The sequence below is a fragment of the Anomalospiza imberbis genome, chromosome 7 (assembly GCF_031753505.1).
Source record: "Anomalospiza imberbis isolate Cuckoo-Finch-1a 21T00152 chromosome 7, ASM3175350v1, whole genome shotgun sequence".
Lineage (NCBI taxonomy): Eukaryota > Metazoa > Chordata > Aves > Passeriformes > Viduidae > Anomalospiza > Anomalospiza imberbis.
In genome coordinates this window covers 24,832,930-24,849,594 of record NC_089687.1, presented here as the reverse complement: position 1 = coordinate 24,849,594, position 16,665 = coordinate 24,832,930, and the positions used below count along the sequence as shown (strand labels likewise).

The following is a 16,665-nucleotide window of genomic DNA, read 5'->3' as shown; positions in this document are numbered from 1 at the left end:
CAGCCTTAAATAGAAATGTTTAGATCATGTCTTCTGTGTCTACATTATGGAATTTCCAGGCAACAGTTTAGCATTTATTCTGTTTATCATTTTTCTCCACACAATGCACACATCAGGTGTTCATGTGAGCCACAAGGCAGCATCCTTTTCCCTGCTCTCAGCAGTAAGAGCACCATCTTGACTCACCACAGAGATCTCCTGCCAGCCACACATGGACTGGGGGCAGTGTCAGCTAGAACTGGGAGATGCTCCCCCCTCCGCAGCAGGAAATGGTTCCCCATGCACTCGGACACAGCAGCAGCCATGGCTCGGGCCCAGCTCTCCCCTGGAGAGGGTCTTCCATTTGTGGGAAGCACCCAGTACTGAAACAGTTCTTTTGTCTCCACCAGAAAACAAAACAGGCTATCAGCTACATGGAAATGCTTCACAGGATGAATCCGGTCTGAGAGCTACAGCACAGACTACAGTGACTATACAAACTGGGCTTTTAGATAGCAGGAGATCAAAGTCACTCAGGTCAGCTACAAATGCACAGATTTCACAGGCAGTCAGAAAAGCCATGTCTTGCATACACAAGGCAACAGTGTGTGCTTGCTTTCAGACGCTTGCTTCCACATGCCAGTCCAACAACGGACACTAAATCTAACAGCTCAGGAATGATCGTAAATGTTCACCTGAAAATACTGCTTATTTTTTATTTGATTGTATAAACCAAATTGCTAGCATTAGAAATTATGTGGAATTCAACCTGAAGTAAATGTAAATATGACTGCTTTTCATGTCAGGATGCAGAGCCCCAGCATCACTTTTTCTTCCCACTCTGGAAGTTCCATTTACACTGCACAATTACACTACCAGATTTGAATAAGAAATAGGCTGGACTGCAACTCTATAAAATATCCTTTTACTTTAGGAATTAAATGCCTCAATGTTCATTCTCCTGCCTTAGAAAACACAAACTTTTATACAATTAAAAAACAGATTACAAAGAAGAAACAAATATTGAATGGGGCAAATGAGAAAATAAAACATGCAGTAAGGTATCCAAAATGACAAAACTATTTGGCTATATGATTGGCAAAAGGAATCCTTACATGCATATAGAGCATAAAATGCAGGGCTGGAAAGAAACCAAGAGGCATTCTCCCACCCAAAGAGTGAACAGCCAAATCCTAGTGATAAGGTCTGTTATGGCCCTGTTAAGAACCTGAATAATTTTGTACAGAAAAGCAGCTACTAATGGAGAGAGATATTCTACAAAGGAAAAAATGATGGGAGGCAACACAAACCCTACAGAAAGATTTACAAAACATCAATCCAACTAGATAAAACTAGATAAAAGAAAAAATGCTACCAAATGCTCGAAATGCTACTAAATTAGAAGGAAAGATTTCAAAGATAGCAACACATTAAAAAAGAAAAATACATTTCCTATTAATTGAAAAGAGCTCAAAAAGACAGGTCTGAAAGCAGTGCATGAAAGGAAACATTAAAAGCTACTGGTATTTCAGTTGGTTATTGTAGCTAGGTTTCTTTTCTGCTACAGTTAAAAAAATGTTATTCATCCAGTAGTCATCATCAACTTGGAAATTCAGTTCTGCAGTCGGGCTATCAAGACTTATACAAATTCTACTGGATGAGCCAAAAACTCTGGACCTATGAGTTGAGAAAGAAACTGTGTTTCTTATTACAGAACAGTGACACAAGCTGCTGCTTTTAATATCAATATAACTGCAACAAAAAAATTCTTCCAAGATTAATACTTAATGTTGAATTGAAAGGGGGCAAAAAATAGAACTCTTCATTCCTGAGGCTACTGTCATTCACATCTTTTAGCAAACAGAGTTCTGAATGGAAAATAATCTCAATTCATACTCAAATCAACTCTTCAAGGGATTTGTGCAAGGGATTTATGCAGTAATATTTAGGCATATAAAAGTGGAAGCTGAGGTTGAAGAGTATGACACCAGGCTAACTACACAAAAAAGTATATCCAGAATATACTAATCAACTCCCCAACATATAGAGCATCTCTTGCTATTGTTCAGAACAGTACTGTTTAGTAAAACAAACTCATATATGTGATGAAAAAGTAATAGTAAAATTTAAAAAATAAGACAGAAGATTAGTTTCACTTAGTCGATGTAACAGTTGTTTCTTTTGATTACTGTTAACACAAACCCAAGCTGGCATTTGTCTTATGACCAGATAGCAAAACCCCTCAGGTTTCTGCTGAGGTTGCATCAGCTTCAAGAAGCCTCAACAACAAAAGCTGCATGCTAGAGTTCAACAAGCTTCCATTATTCAGTACAAAATGTGCCCAACTGTGATACTGACAAAGCACACTTCAGTTTTCCTGTGAAAAAGAGATTGAGCTCTTATATCATCCTTTTCATTTTAATTGTTGCTGAATTCCTTGAAGTTACTGAAAGCCTCATACATAATTAAGTATTTTACACACTTTTATTCAACTGCACAGATGGCATTTGCTCAGCCCATCCAAGTGCTTTCTGAGGTCCTTCCGTGAACTACAAAAAATGATTGAGAAGAAAACTGAGCATCATTAATCCAATAATTAAGTCAAAATCATGCCAAAAACTTACATAACTGTCAGTGAAAAAATACAGTAGTTTTCTGTTTTAACAAACTGGCTCATTAAATACTTGCTAAAGAATATCCCTCACTCCTCTTTCACTACCGGAACTGCTCATTCCCAGGACAGAAAACGTGTACCCGCTAATTCCTATGGAGCTGGTCTCTAACACACAGGAGAAACAGGCACAAAGAAATAGAAGCAATCACTGATATATTAGGACAGAAGGAAATGAGCTCTCCCAGAATTTCAGAAAAAACTAAGGGCCATAGAGCCCTAAGGCACTTATTTCTGTGGCACCAGAAAACCCCCAAATTTCCCTTTTGGATGCAAAACAATCCATGTGTTCTATTAGTACAAAGGACAGGGAAACTCAGTCTACCTGTACTTTAATATAACCAAAATTGCACAGTACCTGGAGTTGGGAGTAGAATTTTTTTGTTCCTGTCAATTGTTATAGCATCATCTCTATACTATTCATCTCCATGTGCAAAGATCTGTCTCCATGTAATTGCTTATTCACGATTATATAATGAATATATATATAATTATTTCTGTTATTATTTTAGAAAGACAAAAGGCTGGCTTCATCGCTTGATTACCCTACTCAAATGTATACACCTTTCTTTTAAAACTAAGAAGAGCTCATAGTCATCGCCCATTTACATGTACTCTGCACTCTAACACTATGAATTAATCAAATGTTAGACAACATAAGCAAACAACATTTTTGACACAAATGGGAAACACTTCTCCACACATACCCTGCCTCAAACCCACTCATAAGTTCTCTGACAGCTTTCTATTATTCTGCATTCAAAAGAAAACAGGAGCAGCAAAACACACTGAGACCATGAACAGGGGAAGCAACAAGATTACTGAGACTGGTAATTTGGCCGACAAATCAGTAGCAATGGTAGCTCTGGAGTTTGGAGATAGAATATTTTTACTTCACAATAATTTTAGCATGACTTTATCTTAACATTAACTTTAATTAATCTGCTTGAAAATTCTTTGTCACATCTGTGAAGAAAGGAGCAGAGCACGTCAAGTCTCCTAGTGACACAACTCCTTTTTTATTAATGAACTGTTCTCAGAAGTGACAAGACACAGCCTAAGAATCAGCACTAAATGGAACTTCAGTTGTGGGTGGACCATCCAGGCAAAAACAGAGGATAGTCAGGCACCTAAACCATCCCACTGTATCAGTATCTGTCAAGCTGAAAGGTAAGTACCTTTCTCCACAACTGTATCCAAAGGCTTTACTCAACATCTACATGAAAGCAATTAACTTGCTGTTCACACAAAGTGTATTTAAAATTTAAATACCTTTATATGTGAACATACTGAAGTAAACTCTTTACAATTGATAATGGAATTAGGACTATTCTCACAGCACTGTGAATTCTGTTATGTCCTACATTTAGTAAAACACATCATCTTTTGATCAGAGATCACACAGCAATCAACAAAGCTGTGTAACACTGGCATTTAGACCAAACACAATCATTACAGAATATACTGGATTTAGAATTAAGAATGCATCAAAACTATCACTAGATTTTATAATTCAAACAACATTCAAAGAGCAAGTAATAAATGTGGTATTTTAAAAAGTAATTTCCAAACACAAGGTTAACTACATTAATCTTATTACACTAATATTAATATCATATAGTTATTCCCATTTCAAACAAATTATAATTACAATTTTTCTTTATTTATCTGCATACTAATAACAAGCATGCTAGCTAAAGAATATACTCTTAGTGTTCATACTCCAGTAAAGCCTTTTACATCAAGTTATTCTGTTTTCCAAACCATTAAAAAACTATAATGATTCACTAAATGTCACTAGAACTTCTTGATTACAAGTGCGACTGCCTAACTTTTAAGCTATCTTAAACTCGGTATCAATAATCTGCTGCAGTCTCTACGAGGTTATTTGCATTAAATTGCAGTCTTTTGTTTTCACTGCCGTAAATTTATTTGATGTTTTCAGTTCTGTGCTGAGCCTCAAAATGTAGGTTTGATTAACAACTAGGAAAGCTAGCTTTCAAAGAAATACCCAGAGAACCTAACCTCCTAAAATGAAAAGCTGCTTTTTAAAATACATACTGCATTCAAGGTCGCCAGTGGGGGTAAAACTAGCTCACTGGTTTGAGATCTATGACAGTCACTATCAGTCTACTCTACCCAAGAGAAAAACACAGCAAATGGGAGCTGTGGACAAGCACAGCTTCCCTGATATCTAATCACCTGCACCACTGTTTCCATGCTGCCTGCATCACTGCAAGAAATCTGTCATCTGTTTCCCTTAACCATCACCAGAATCAAACTCTGTATTTATTGTCATACATTTACAAGCACAGCAGACCAGTTTTCACATACAAATGTCCTGCTCTCATGAGACCTTGCAAGTTCCTGTTCCTTGAGAATAGAGCCAAAGTCCTGTTTATGCAAAAATAAAAGGGCATGATGTATTCACACAAACCTACTACACAAGGTTATAAAAAACTATTTCAACGCAGCAGTAACATAGTTTAAAATGATGCATCACAAACTGTATCACAAGAACAGCATGCTAGCATCCAAATGCATTTACATCTAGAATACAGTTAATACGTAGTTATGTTACTAGCTACTCATCACTGCTGCACAGCATGACACTTTGCTCTTGCTCGAGAGGAAGCAGCAGTGAGGGAACCTCCTCCCCTGCTCATTCTGTGAAACCAGGGGAGGCTTTACCCTTCCCTGGTACCTCTTCTGCAGTAACACAGCTGAGAGAAGTGGGTTGTTTTCTAGTTCCTAAACAACATAATTATTGTTGGAGTTCCAGAGACAAGGCCAATTTTGGCTTTAATAGCATCACAGTATCAATATATTTGTGGCCATAAGAGGCTAGGCCAATACAAATGCATTGAATTAAGAACTTCAGAAACAGCAAAGATCCACAGGCTTAACTCTATTATCTCATATATTTGCTGTTCTACCACTCTTCATTCACCAAGGACGCTTTAGTATGCAGAGGTTTGAACTGAGTTTACAAGTCAAAATCACTGATAAACTCAAATTTAATTTTACAGTTAGTTAATAAAAATAAAGCAAGTGGTAGCATTTGCAAAAATTACTTTAGATGTAAAGTGGCTTTCACAAGTAAAAACTACAATCACATAGTAATTACATTCTGCTGTACAAAAAATGCTTTTGCATAAATTATTTTCTCCACTATCAATATCAGATGAACAGACTTTTATCTCTGTCTCTTGAAATCTGACAAAATCTACCATTTCTAAGCACGGATATCTACTTCAGCTTTACAAAATGTTATCTAGTCACAGGGGTTTATGTAACAACTGAGTTATTTCCCAATTTTTCCAGTTTCTTCCTTCCACTATAAATTCTCAATTCAATTCATTACATAGCAGTGGTTGAGATCAACTAATGGCTTTGATTTAGAATCACAAGCAGAGTGATCTGTGGCAGCAGAAGTAGATTCTGCTTCCAAATGTCCACTGCCAGACATCACAAGCTCATAGCAAGGAAAGCTAAGTAGGACACACAGCCATATCCTCCACCATCACAGCTTACAACCCAGCGCACCCCTCTAAACAGTCAGATGCAGGACACCTGTAATTGCCAGGGTGTAATTGCAGCATGGCCGGGGAAGATACCCACCCCATTCGGCTAATAGCTCCCGAGAGAGGCTGGCAGGTGTGGAGGTAACACCCACATCAGTTACCACAGCAACACGGAGCTGCGCGGCACCGTCCCACTTCCTTAGGCACTCAAAAAGACTGAGCAGCTCAAGGAACATAAGCTGCTGGAAAGCCCTGCTGCCTATCCACGGCAAATGCAGTCCTGTTATCCTCAGAATTCTTCCCACATCACCACCCTAACTAATACAAGTCTTTCAATTGCTATTCACTTTGTCTACTTCCTCACATGAGCAAGCCCCAATATTTTATCACACTAGAAGTTATACTTTAATTTAACTACCTTTGTTAACTATGGCTAAAAAAAGCTTGAAGAGAAGAGGCATAGCCATCAGGTAAGAGGAGTGCCTTCCAAAGACAGCAGATAGACGGTTTAAACTAACGGGGGGCAGGAATTTGCATAGTCGCTCTTCTAGGAAATAAAGACACCGGGATTACACAGACTCCTTCACAATGATCAGTTAACCTTAAATTTGAAGTTATTCTTACTTGGCACTTTTTAAATCTGCTATCAATTCAGACATAATGAAAGAAATGAACTGTCTTCAGATCCATGCCCACAATCTGACAGAAGAGAAAAAAAATAAAATATTTTATAAGAAAAAGTACAGATCAAAATAAACTTTCACACAACAGCTGCAACAGACAATATTCCCCTAGGAGGCAAAAGAACCACTGGCAGCATACCCCAAAACCCAGAGATTTATGCTAAATCAGCAGAACCTGGGTGAGGTGCAGTGGCAGCTGATCACTCTACAGCACAGAACCAAAGAATCAGAAGAGGTTTCCCTCATTCTTCCATGAAAGGTTGCCCAATCTGTCCCTCTTTCTTTTCTGCATTAAAACTAACAGGACAGCTGTCCTTGTCTACTGCAGAACCACCAAAAGGCCCACGTCTCTGACCCCTGCAATGCCACACACATGCCAAGAGTTCTACCACCTCAAATGTGCATTTGCCCCGTTACATGACCAGACACAGACATACTCTTGTCTGACTGACAAATCACAACAGCCCACACAGCTCACATTTTTTCCTTGCTGTCACCATAAACGCTTGCCAGAAAGAGAGCAGAAGAAAGCAACAGCAGGCTGATTTGTTCTTGATATCCATGCTCATCTTGCTGAAAGCTGACCCCTGTAGTACAACCCACCTGCTGAAGGTGGTGGTAACACTCAATGATATGCAGACATAACTGAACCCACGATGGACATTAACTAAACAAACCACCATGATAAAGTGAAAGTTAGTGAAAGTTCACTCTGAAATCTGAAAATCAAAACCAGTGCCTTCTTATTAAGTAGATTTGTTCCCTACGTGTCCTGAGAGATGCATCTGCTCATTTTTCTGGCAAAGAATATGTTTATAACCTTTTGCTCCTGTTACCATAGCACTGGACAAAATACAATATTGGCAGAGTGAGAATGGGATTCTGGCCTCTTATGCAGACACAGTTAGCCAAGGCCAGATCTTCTCCACTTACTAGAGAACATTTTAGTAATGTAAAAGTCACCTCCTCAACTGAGGAGTCCAGTCTAATTCCCAGGGGTAAATTGCTAGAAATAAAGATTTTCCAGAACCCTTTTCTTCATGCTTGTAAGAGAGTTGTCAACAAATAAAAAATTGTAAGGCTACAGGAGGTTTTTCATTTCAACTAGACTCAAACTTTGCTATGCTGCTGCAATTTAAGAATCTCAGAAAATAAGCAGAAAAAAAAACCTTTTCTGCAAGCACTTATTAAGTAAGTAGCAATTATTCTTTTTCCCAGTTTAACAAGCAGTTTTGGTCCATTTACTTCAAAATTATAAGTAAACCTTCTGTCAATTGCTATGTAGCTCAAGAAAAGCAAGCCAAGTTGCTATATTCAACCTGCAGTATGTAACTTAACTACACAACAAATGTTCTGTAATTATTTCCAGCAAGATCTCTATTTTACACATACATTTTCTAAGCATGACCTACATTCACATTAAGAGCAATACTCACCCAAAGATAGACTGTTTCATGCAAGTGGTAACTTAGTTTCTAAAAACAATATACAGCCATTTTAATTGCACAAAAGGATGTGCATTTGATTTTTCATAATAACTACACTGCAACTGTAACACAGTAACCTCCATCCAATTTAAATACTACTTCTTTCTGCAAATTACCCAATTACTTTTTTAAGAATTAACAAGTATCACACTGAGTTATCAAAACCAATACGCCTGATAACCAAATCCAACATTGGCAGCTTTTCTCCACATACAGTAGTGCTAAGATTCCCCAGACTTGAAACAAAGCAATGCAGGTCACTGAGCCATTTCAGAATTTCTCTCTAACAATATGGAGAGTTTTCTGTCTGGTAAAGAAAAAACAGGACTTGAAACACAAACTACCAGGAATAAGGGTCTTCTTGCTTAACAATAAAGGCCCATTATTCAGGATGTCAATCAGGATGAGCTTGAAGAGACCATACTTTTGTGAAAATCCCTTCAGAACAATATTGGAATTTCATACAGTAAATGTTTAAATCTGCTGTCTTAAAACAAAGCACTAGCATTAGCTAATAGCCCGTGGACCCCCTGGCAGAAGCTCTGTAAATTCTATGAGATTGTTTTTATGCCTCCACACAAAGAAAGTAGATTATGCACCAAATACATTCTTTGAATCAAAATAATTGAATAAACTTAAATGAATACAACAAACCCCACGAGAATGATTGCAATACCAAACAAGAGCTTCTATTTCTAAAATGTTTGAGTTCCTTTGTTCTAATATATTGTTTTTGTTCCCGGTCAGGCTCAGTTGGTCCGGCTGCCTTGGTGTTCTAGGGTGAGAAGGGTATCTGCACACCCTCCTGCCCAAGCACCTTTGGCAGAGCTCCCAGGCACAGGCTAGCCCCAGCAAGCTGTTGTAGTGATATGCAGCTCTTAAGCAGTGTTCAGCTCTTTTAGAAGTGATTTCAGCTCATAGGCTTGCTGGGGTGCCTCGGGCAGACGCAGGGAGAGAGAGACGGGGAGCGCTGTGTGAGGTTCCACCGGAGGATCTTTATTTCATCTTCCGTGAAGGGTTCAGGGACAGCTTTCTTCCAACGAGCTAGGGAAACTGAGGGGTTTTTATAGGGTACAGGGGTTTTGAGAAATGGTCCAATGGTGTGGGTCAGGGTACAAATTGACCTATTGTCTTACAGGAAGATAACAGAGGGTCTGAGGCGCGGGAAAAGGGGTTCTTTTGCTAGTCAGCATGACTATGCATTTTCTCTGCCCTTAGGTAGCTAATCTCCAGAGGGGCCTAGCAGGCCTATCTGCTGCAACAACTCCACTTTCTGTATTTAATAAAAAGGCATTCCCAATGGTTCTTTTAAAACAATGGACAAGGCATGAGAACATAAGTAATACAATGACAATTACAATGAAAATCAAAATAATTCCCTTAACCAGGGATGCAACCCATCCAGTTAATCCCCATTTACCAAAAAGGTCATTGACCCAGTCTGGGTTCTTTTCTATTTTCACATCCTTCACAAGTTCTTTCATTTTTTGGATGTTTGCATGGATGGATTCTGAGCGTGACGAGAGATTGAAGCAGCACATCCCTTCGAAGTCCTGGCATCCGTGTCCATGGGCGAGCAGCAAGAAGTCAATCGCTGCGCGGTTCTGGAGAGATGCATGTCTTGTGGTTTCCTCATCCTTTAAAAGATCACTCAGGGCGGCAGATGTAGCGTTGGCTTGCTTACTAAGCCAGCAGCCTAGGTGATTTATTTCACCAAGGGCCTTAGCTGCAGCTACCCATGGTAAGAATAGGGAGACAGCGATTCTTTTTGGTTTATTCCAATTGTATAATCTGGGATCACAATTTTCATCAAATTCCGTATAGGATCTTTTGTGGCGATTTTCCTCCCTTTCTTTTTTCCAATTATGCAACAAGGTAATATTTGGTGTGAGGGTAGAAAGTTTCCCAAGGCTACAGGGACTTCCCTGAAGGTGTGAGGGGATCCCAGCCCATACTCGGTCACCACAGATGAGAAACATTCCTTTGGGTAGTACTTTGGGATGGAGAGAGGACACAGATAACACTCGAGTGGTGTAATTGCACCAATCAGGATAGTTATAGGCTTTGTCAATAGGTGATATATCTTTTCTGTATGTGTTTTTTGGCTGGTTAATTCCTGGGCCATTATTTTTTGGGCGTCTATAGTAAAATTTGACGCAGTATGTTGCTTTGGTGGACCCCAGCAAGTCCAATTCTTGGGGTTCATCTAGGGCATTAGGTAACATTTTTGTCCATTCATCCCAAGTATCTACCGGGTTGGGTCTCTTACTTGTGGTGCGGAGGAGCTCTGAGTTATAGACAGGCCAGTCATCTGCTACGAAAGGAATTCCTACTAGGCATGTGGAAAGTGGGTTATCAACGCTGCCCATGGATAAGCACAGGTTATCCTGATTCAATGTTTTTGCTAAGGTTACCCAAACATTATGGCTAGGCTGTGGGCTAATCCAGCTGCAGGCATACGGTATGGTGAAGAGCATCCTGTTTTCATCTCTGGACAGGGATAAGACTTCTGATAGGGAATATAAGCAAAATTTGTTATCTTTTATGATGGGAGGAGGGGGTTAGGGTTTTTTCCCTCATTCCTTTTCTCTGTTCCTTCCCCCCCCTTTTTTTTTTTTTTTTCTTTTTTGTAATATAAGCAAGGGATGGGTAAGCAGGTGTGAGGTTAAGGGTTTTTAGTAAGAGTTGGGAAAGGGAATTATAGGGGTTTTTAGGGGAAAAATTTTTTAAAACAGATAATAACATGTAATATAGAGAACAATTTTGTGTTCAAGCTATGTCTGGCTTATAGCTTGATTAATGCAGCAGAATGTTATTCATCTTTTCTGTTTCTTCTGCTGTCGTGTGATGTGTCGGTTTTTTCTCAGGTATGTGGTTATTCTGCGACGTCTTCGTCTCCAGGCAGAACTTGTCTGGTTTTGAGGCGGTCCTGTATCCGGTTCAGAGGAACTCTTGTCCGTGTCTGACTGAATAGTGTTTGTAGTGCCTAGGTATGGTTTTATGTGTTTTCCTGGGTACCACCTTGGGCCTGATGGTAGTGAAACACACGCATATCCTCTACCCCAAGTAATTAACTGGAAAGGCCCTGAGATTTGATGAGTCTCTGGGTCCTTCACCAGCACCGGTGGTTTCTCAGCGAGCTTTGCTTGGGTGGTATTTGCAAAGTGGCGAAGCACTGGAGGATCAGGTTCTGATGTTGTGCCATTTAGGAAGTTGATGACATAGAGAGCTTTGCAGAGTCTTTCAACTGGAGATATGATTTTTGTTTCACTTCGCTGCTGGTTGAGGACTCTTTTGAGGGTTTGATGTGTCCTCTCTATGATGGATTGTCCTGTGGGATTTGCAGGTATGCCTTTCTTGTGTTCTATTCCCCACTCACTGAAGAAGTCCTTTAACTTACGAGAGGCATAAGCAGGTCCATTATCTGTTTTGATCTGTTTTGGTACTCCCAGGGTAGCAAAGGCAAGGAGGAAATGCTTTATGGCGTGCTGTGCAGTTTCTCCTGGATGAGATGATGCAAACACTGCTCCAGAAAATGTGTCAACTGACACGTGTACATACTTTGACCTTCCAAAAGGTGGGAAGTGAGTGACATCTGTTTGCCACAGCTGGCAGCTGTTGAGTCCTCGGGGGTTGACTCCTGTTCCCACAGATGGTATCTGGTAGCTTTGGCAGTTTGGGCAGGTGGCAACAATAGCTTTGGCCTGATCTTTTGAGAGCTTAAACATTCTGATCAGGGCAGGCACATTTTGGTGATAAAATGCATGTGACAACTTTGCCTGAGCAAAGATGTCTGGGATGTTGGCAGTCCCTATTGCCATGGCCAATGCATCTGCTTTCCTGTTCCCTTCTGCAATGAAACCTGGGAGGTCAGTGTGTGACCTCACATGCATTACATAGTAAGGTTGTTTTCTGTGGGAGATTAAGCGTATTAATGCAGAAATCAATTGGTGTAACTTTGGATTGGGAACATCTTTTAGAAGGGCTTGTTCTGCCCTCATAGCTATACCTGCTACATATGAGGAATCTGTAATGAGATTAAAAGGTTCATCTTTGAATTTCTCAAAGGCTCTGACAACGGCTGCTAACTCTGCAATCTGTGGAGACCCTTCCACAATTTGGACATCAGATTCCCATTTTTGGGTCTTAGGGTCTCTCCATGTCATTACAGACTTGTGGGATGACCCTGAGCCGTCTGTAAAGACTGTTAGAGCTTTGAGAGGTGTTCTACTTTGTACTAATTTTGGGGTCAGATTAAAGGTTATATTAAAAAGCTTATGTTTTGGGATATGGGTAGAAATTTGGCCTGTATAGCTATCTAGGGCATACTGGAGATTTTCATTATTCTGAAGCAAATGCTCCAGGTCTCCACTGGTTAGTGGCAAGTGTATGCATGTGAACTCACACCCTGCGAGAGAACGGAGGCGAGTTCTGGCCTTTTTTATTAAATGTGCCATAATTTCTTGGAAGGTGGTAATTGTCTTTGTAAGTTGGTTATTTGTAAAGATCCACTCAAGTATCAACAAAGGGTCTCGAAGTTGAGTATCCCACTGGAAAATCAGTCCATGGAACCGAGGTGCTTTTCCCAGGATGACGAACTGGAAAGGCAGGCTGGGCTCGAAGCGATGGGCTTGGTGTGAAGATAGGGCTTCTTGTACTTTGGTGATGGCATCTCGGGCTTCTGCTGTCAGAGTGCGTGGAGAGTCCAGGTCTCTGCTGCCACGGAGAAGGTTGAACAGTGGAGCGAGGTCCTCTGTTGTAATTCCTAGCAAAGGACGTACCCAATTGATAGATCCACACAGGCTATGTAAGTCTCTCAGAGTTTTTGGGTCGTCTCGGATGACGAGCTGCTGGGGTACGATGGTTCTCTCCCGGATCAGGAATCCAAGATAAGTCCATGGGTTGGTGTACTGTATTTTGTCCTCCCGGATTTCGAACCCTGCTTTTTCGATGGTTTCAATAGTCTTTGTAACTGCTTTGTCCAGGTAGGCTTTGTCTGATGCACAAATCAAGATATCGTCCATATAGTGGTAAATAATTGCCTCTGGAAATAGGCTCCGAACGGGAGACAAAACACGAGAAACATACCATTGGCATATAGTAGGCGAGACCTTGAGACCTTGGGGAAGAAAAAGCCAATGATACCTTTTGAGTGGAGCCTCTCTGTTAAGAGAGGGGACTGAAAAAGCAAACCGTGGAGCGTCCTGGGGGTGCAGTGGGATGCTAAAGAAACAGTCCTTAATATCTATGATGGCAAGTGACCAGTCTCGAGGCAACATTGATGGTGAAGGCAGTCCAGGCTGAAGAGGGCCCATGTCCTCAATTACCTCATTGATTTTACGCAGGTCCTGGAGGAGCCTCCACCTGTCCGTTCCAGGCTTTCGCAGTACAAAGACGGGGGTGTTCCAAGGGCTGGTGGTCTCGACGATGTGACCTTTGGCAAGCTGCTCCTCTACGAGGGCTTGTAGTGCGCGTAGTTTTACTTTAGGCAGGGGCCACTGTTCTTTCCAGATCGGGGTCTGGCATTTCCAGGTGATCTGAGGGGTGTCTGGTAGTACGCGCTCCTCAGTGGCCCCAATTAGAAATCCCGACTGGGAATTTGTAGAGAGGCTCCCCATTGGGATAGAACATCCCTTCCCCAAAGGGTGACGGGGGCCCTTACCACAAATGGACGGACAGTAGCCAGCTTGCCTTCAGGTCCTTCGACGAGGATGTTGTGCTTGCTTCGCATGGAAGCTGTGGCACCACCAATCCCTGAAATCATACCTAGTACGGGTTCCAGTTCCCAGTTTGCTGGCCATTCTGAACGTGCCACAAGACTTACGTCAGCGCCCGAGTCCAGGAGACCTAGTCGGTGGGTCTTCTCCCCTTTGCGGGACAGGCCGCACTCGATGGTAGGCCTATTAGGTCCCAAAACCTGTGCCCACATTGCTATAGGGTTGAGAGGAAGCTGTTCCTTGTGATTTCTGGGGAGTAGAAAGGCTTGTGCAATTGGAGTTCCCTTTAAAAGAAAATATGGTAAGTCTGTGCAGCACAGCTGAACCAATATTTCTTGACCCGGGTACACTGTTTGTACTGCTGGAAAAACAAAAATTTCATTTGGGCGATTAACAGTATCACCTATAATTAAGATGTCAAAAGGACCTCCTTTTGGCCCATATTTGCCAGTTGGGACACGATAAACATCCCTCTTTTTTAAGTCAATGGATAAAGCAGTTACCAGCTGACGTCGGGTTCCCGTCTGTATTGCTCTGTATGCTGGATCTCCTTCGTGTGAGGTGGCTTCTCCTGGAATGATGCATGGTTGGGTCTGCATGGCTTTTGATTTGTTGTCTTGGCGTGGAGCCCGACCACGCTCCGCTGGTAGTTTCCCGAACGCTGCTGAAATCGTGGCCGGTTTTGGTGTTTCTGGTAGGTATTACGGGGAATTGGGATAGGTGACCTTTCTGGACAGTCTTTGATAAAATGTCCAAAGTTACCACAGTGGAAGCAGCGGGTCTGGTCTTTGGAAGTCACTACTGCAAATGCACCAGAAACTCCTTCTGCAATGCCCTTAGCAACTGCTTGTGCTACTGTATTTTCAGTGGAAAGGTGTCGGGTACAACTTTCCACCATTTGTTCTATGGTAGGTTCTGTGTCCAAAGGTAAGGCTCTCAGAATGTTTTTACATTGCTCATTAGCATTGCTCATGGCAAGTTTGCATAACAGTTCTTTTCTTGCCTCTGTGCTCTCTATTTGTTTATCTAGAGCATCTTTAATTCTGTCCACAAATTTAATAAAGCTTTCATCTATTCCTTGTTTAATATTAGAGAAGTGTTGGGTAGGGATAGAGTCATCTGGGGTGAGAAGTAGGGAGGTTTTTGCTGCGATAGCCAGGTCTTGTATTACTGCCTCAGACAAAGTTTTAGCTTGCTCTGAAGGTTTCTGCAAATTGCCTTCTCCAGCCAGCTGTTCAACTGAGAAATCTTGCCTATTAGGATCTCTTGCATATGTGTCTGATAATGTTTTTAATTGTTTTTTCCAATGCCTTTCCCATAACATGTATTCTGCTGGGGATAGGAGGCAATGAGCAATATTTTTAACATCATGTGGTATTAAGACGTGTGCTGAAAAGATTGCCTCCAGAAAATTTTTAAAAATATGTGAGTTTCTGCCATGTTTTTTGGCTACTTTTCGAAGTTCAATGAGCTCTTTGTTTGTATTGGGTTCCCACGTAATCTTAGTGGAGGAACCCCCTCTTTTTCCCTTAGAATAAGTTACAGGGAAGGCAGAAATTCTTTGTGCCAACTCCCAATCCCCTGCCCGGGTGGCTTCCATCTTAATTGAAGCCCATGGATCCAAATCATCTGTGTCAGAACTGTACTCACTATCACTACTATCCTCAGATGAGGAGTGTTTTTTCTGGCGTTTTGGAATGGCATTTTGCAAGGGTGTGGGGTGCTGGGAAGAAGACTGCAAGGCGTGGCTATCGACAGCACAGCTGGGGCAGGTTTGAGACTGTAGGGTCTGGAGCGAAGGGACCGGCGGGGGGGTGGGGTGGGTAACAGCAGGAACAGATACAGTTGCATTCGGAGATATCGTGGGTGCGGGGTGTTGACCACACTTGAGACAAGAGACCTCCGGAGGCTTAGCAGGCACACAGGAAGGGTTTGGTAGCCGCGCGAGGGAGGGGGAAGGCGGGGGACGCGCGGGCTGGGTGGGCGGGGACCGCGCGGGGGAGGGGGACGAGGGCCGCACGGGGGAGGGGGACGGGGGGGCTTGTGGAGGAGGCGGGCGGGTGCTGGGGGCCGCGGTAATCCCGGGGGGGCAGGGCAGGAGCGGAGCAGAAGCGGCAGGGGTGAGCTGGGGCCCGCCCTCCCTGGAGTCCGGGTTTGTAGATAAGGTATTAGCACTTGAAAGGGAACAAGCTGGTGGGAGAGATAAGGCTGGAACTGCTTCTGCCGCAGAACCCGTCCTATTTCTTTTTTCTACCGCTTTGGTAATTTTGTGAAAAATAGGTAAGAATCGTGTAACAGAGAAATCCCCATTAATTTGGGAAGTATATATTTGTATGCCCACAGAGTCCCAAAAAGAATCTAAGGTTATGGAGTGTGTATTAGTATCAGGAAACTGTGAAATTATCCATTTTATAAACTTTTTTAAGTTAGGTTTCAAAAGTTTAGGGTTAGAGAAAGAAGAATTATTAAGGGAAAGAATTTCTAAGAGTTTTAAATATACGTCTCTCTCGTTCTGGGGTTGTTTTAATTTACTATTTTTTGATCCCATAATATTATTATTCCCTTTCCCCTCCAAGCAGTAAAAAGAGAAAAAAAAAACAAAAG

At 41.7% G+C, this 16,665-nt stretch overlaps 1 protein-coding gene across 23 annotated transcripts in view; it reads right to left on the bottom strand.

Moving 5' to 3' along the window:
- The window catches only part of ABI2 (abl interactor 2), a 74,211-nt gene that overhangs the window by 43,452 nt on the left and 14,094 nt on the right, over positions 1 to 16,665 (bottom strand). The window contains exons 1-2 of one of the 23 annotated variants that reach the window (XM_068196084.1): positions 14,565 to 16,045; positions 11,018 to 14,345 (exon numbers count right to left, since the gene is read on the bottom strand). The exons of 19 other annotated variants lie outside the window; for them this stretch is intronic. In XM_068196084.1, the coding sequence (XP_068052185.1) occupies positions 11,161 to 13,962 (2,802 nt within the window). In that variant the 5' untranslated portion in view covers positions 13,963 to 14,345; positions 14,565 to 16,045 and the 3' untranslated portion in view covers positions 11,018 to 11,160. Of the gene's footprint in view, positions 1 to 11,017; positions 16,046 to 16,665 lie in introns of those variants that run through there. 3 more of the 23 variants (XM_068196082.1, XM_068196083.1, XM_068196085.1) reach the window with 3 other exon arrangements.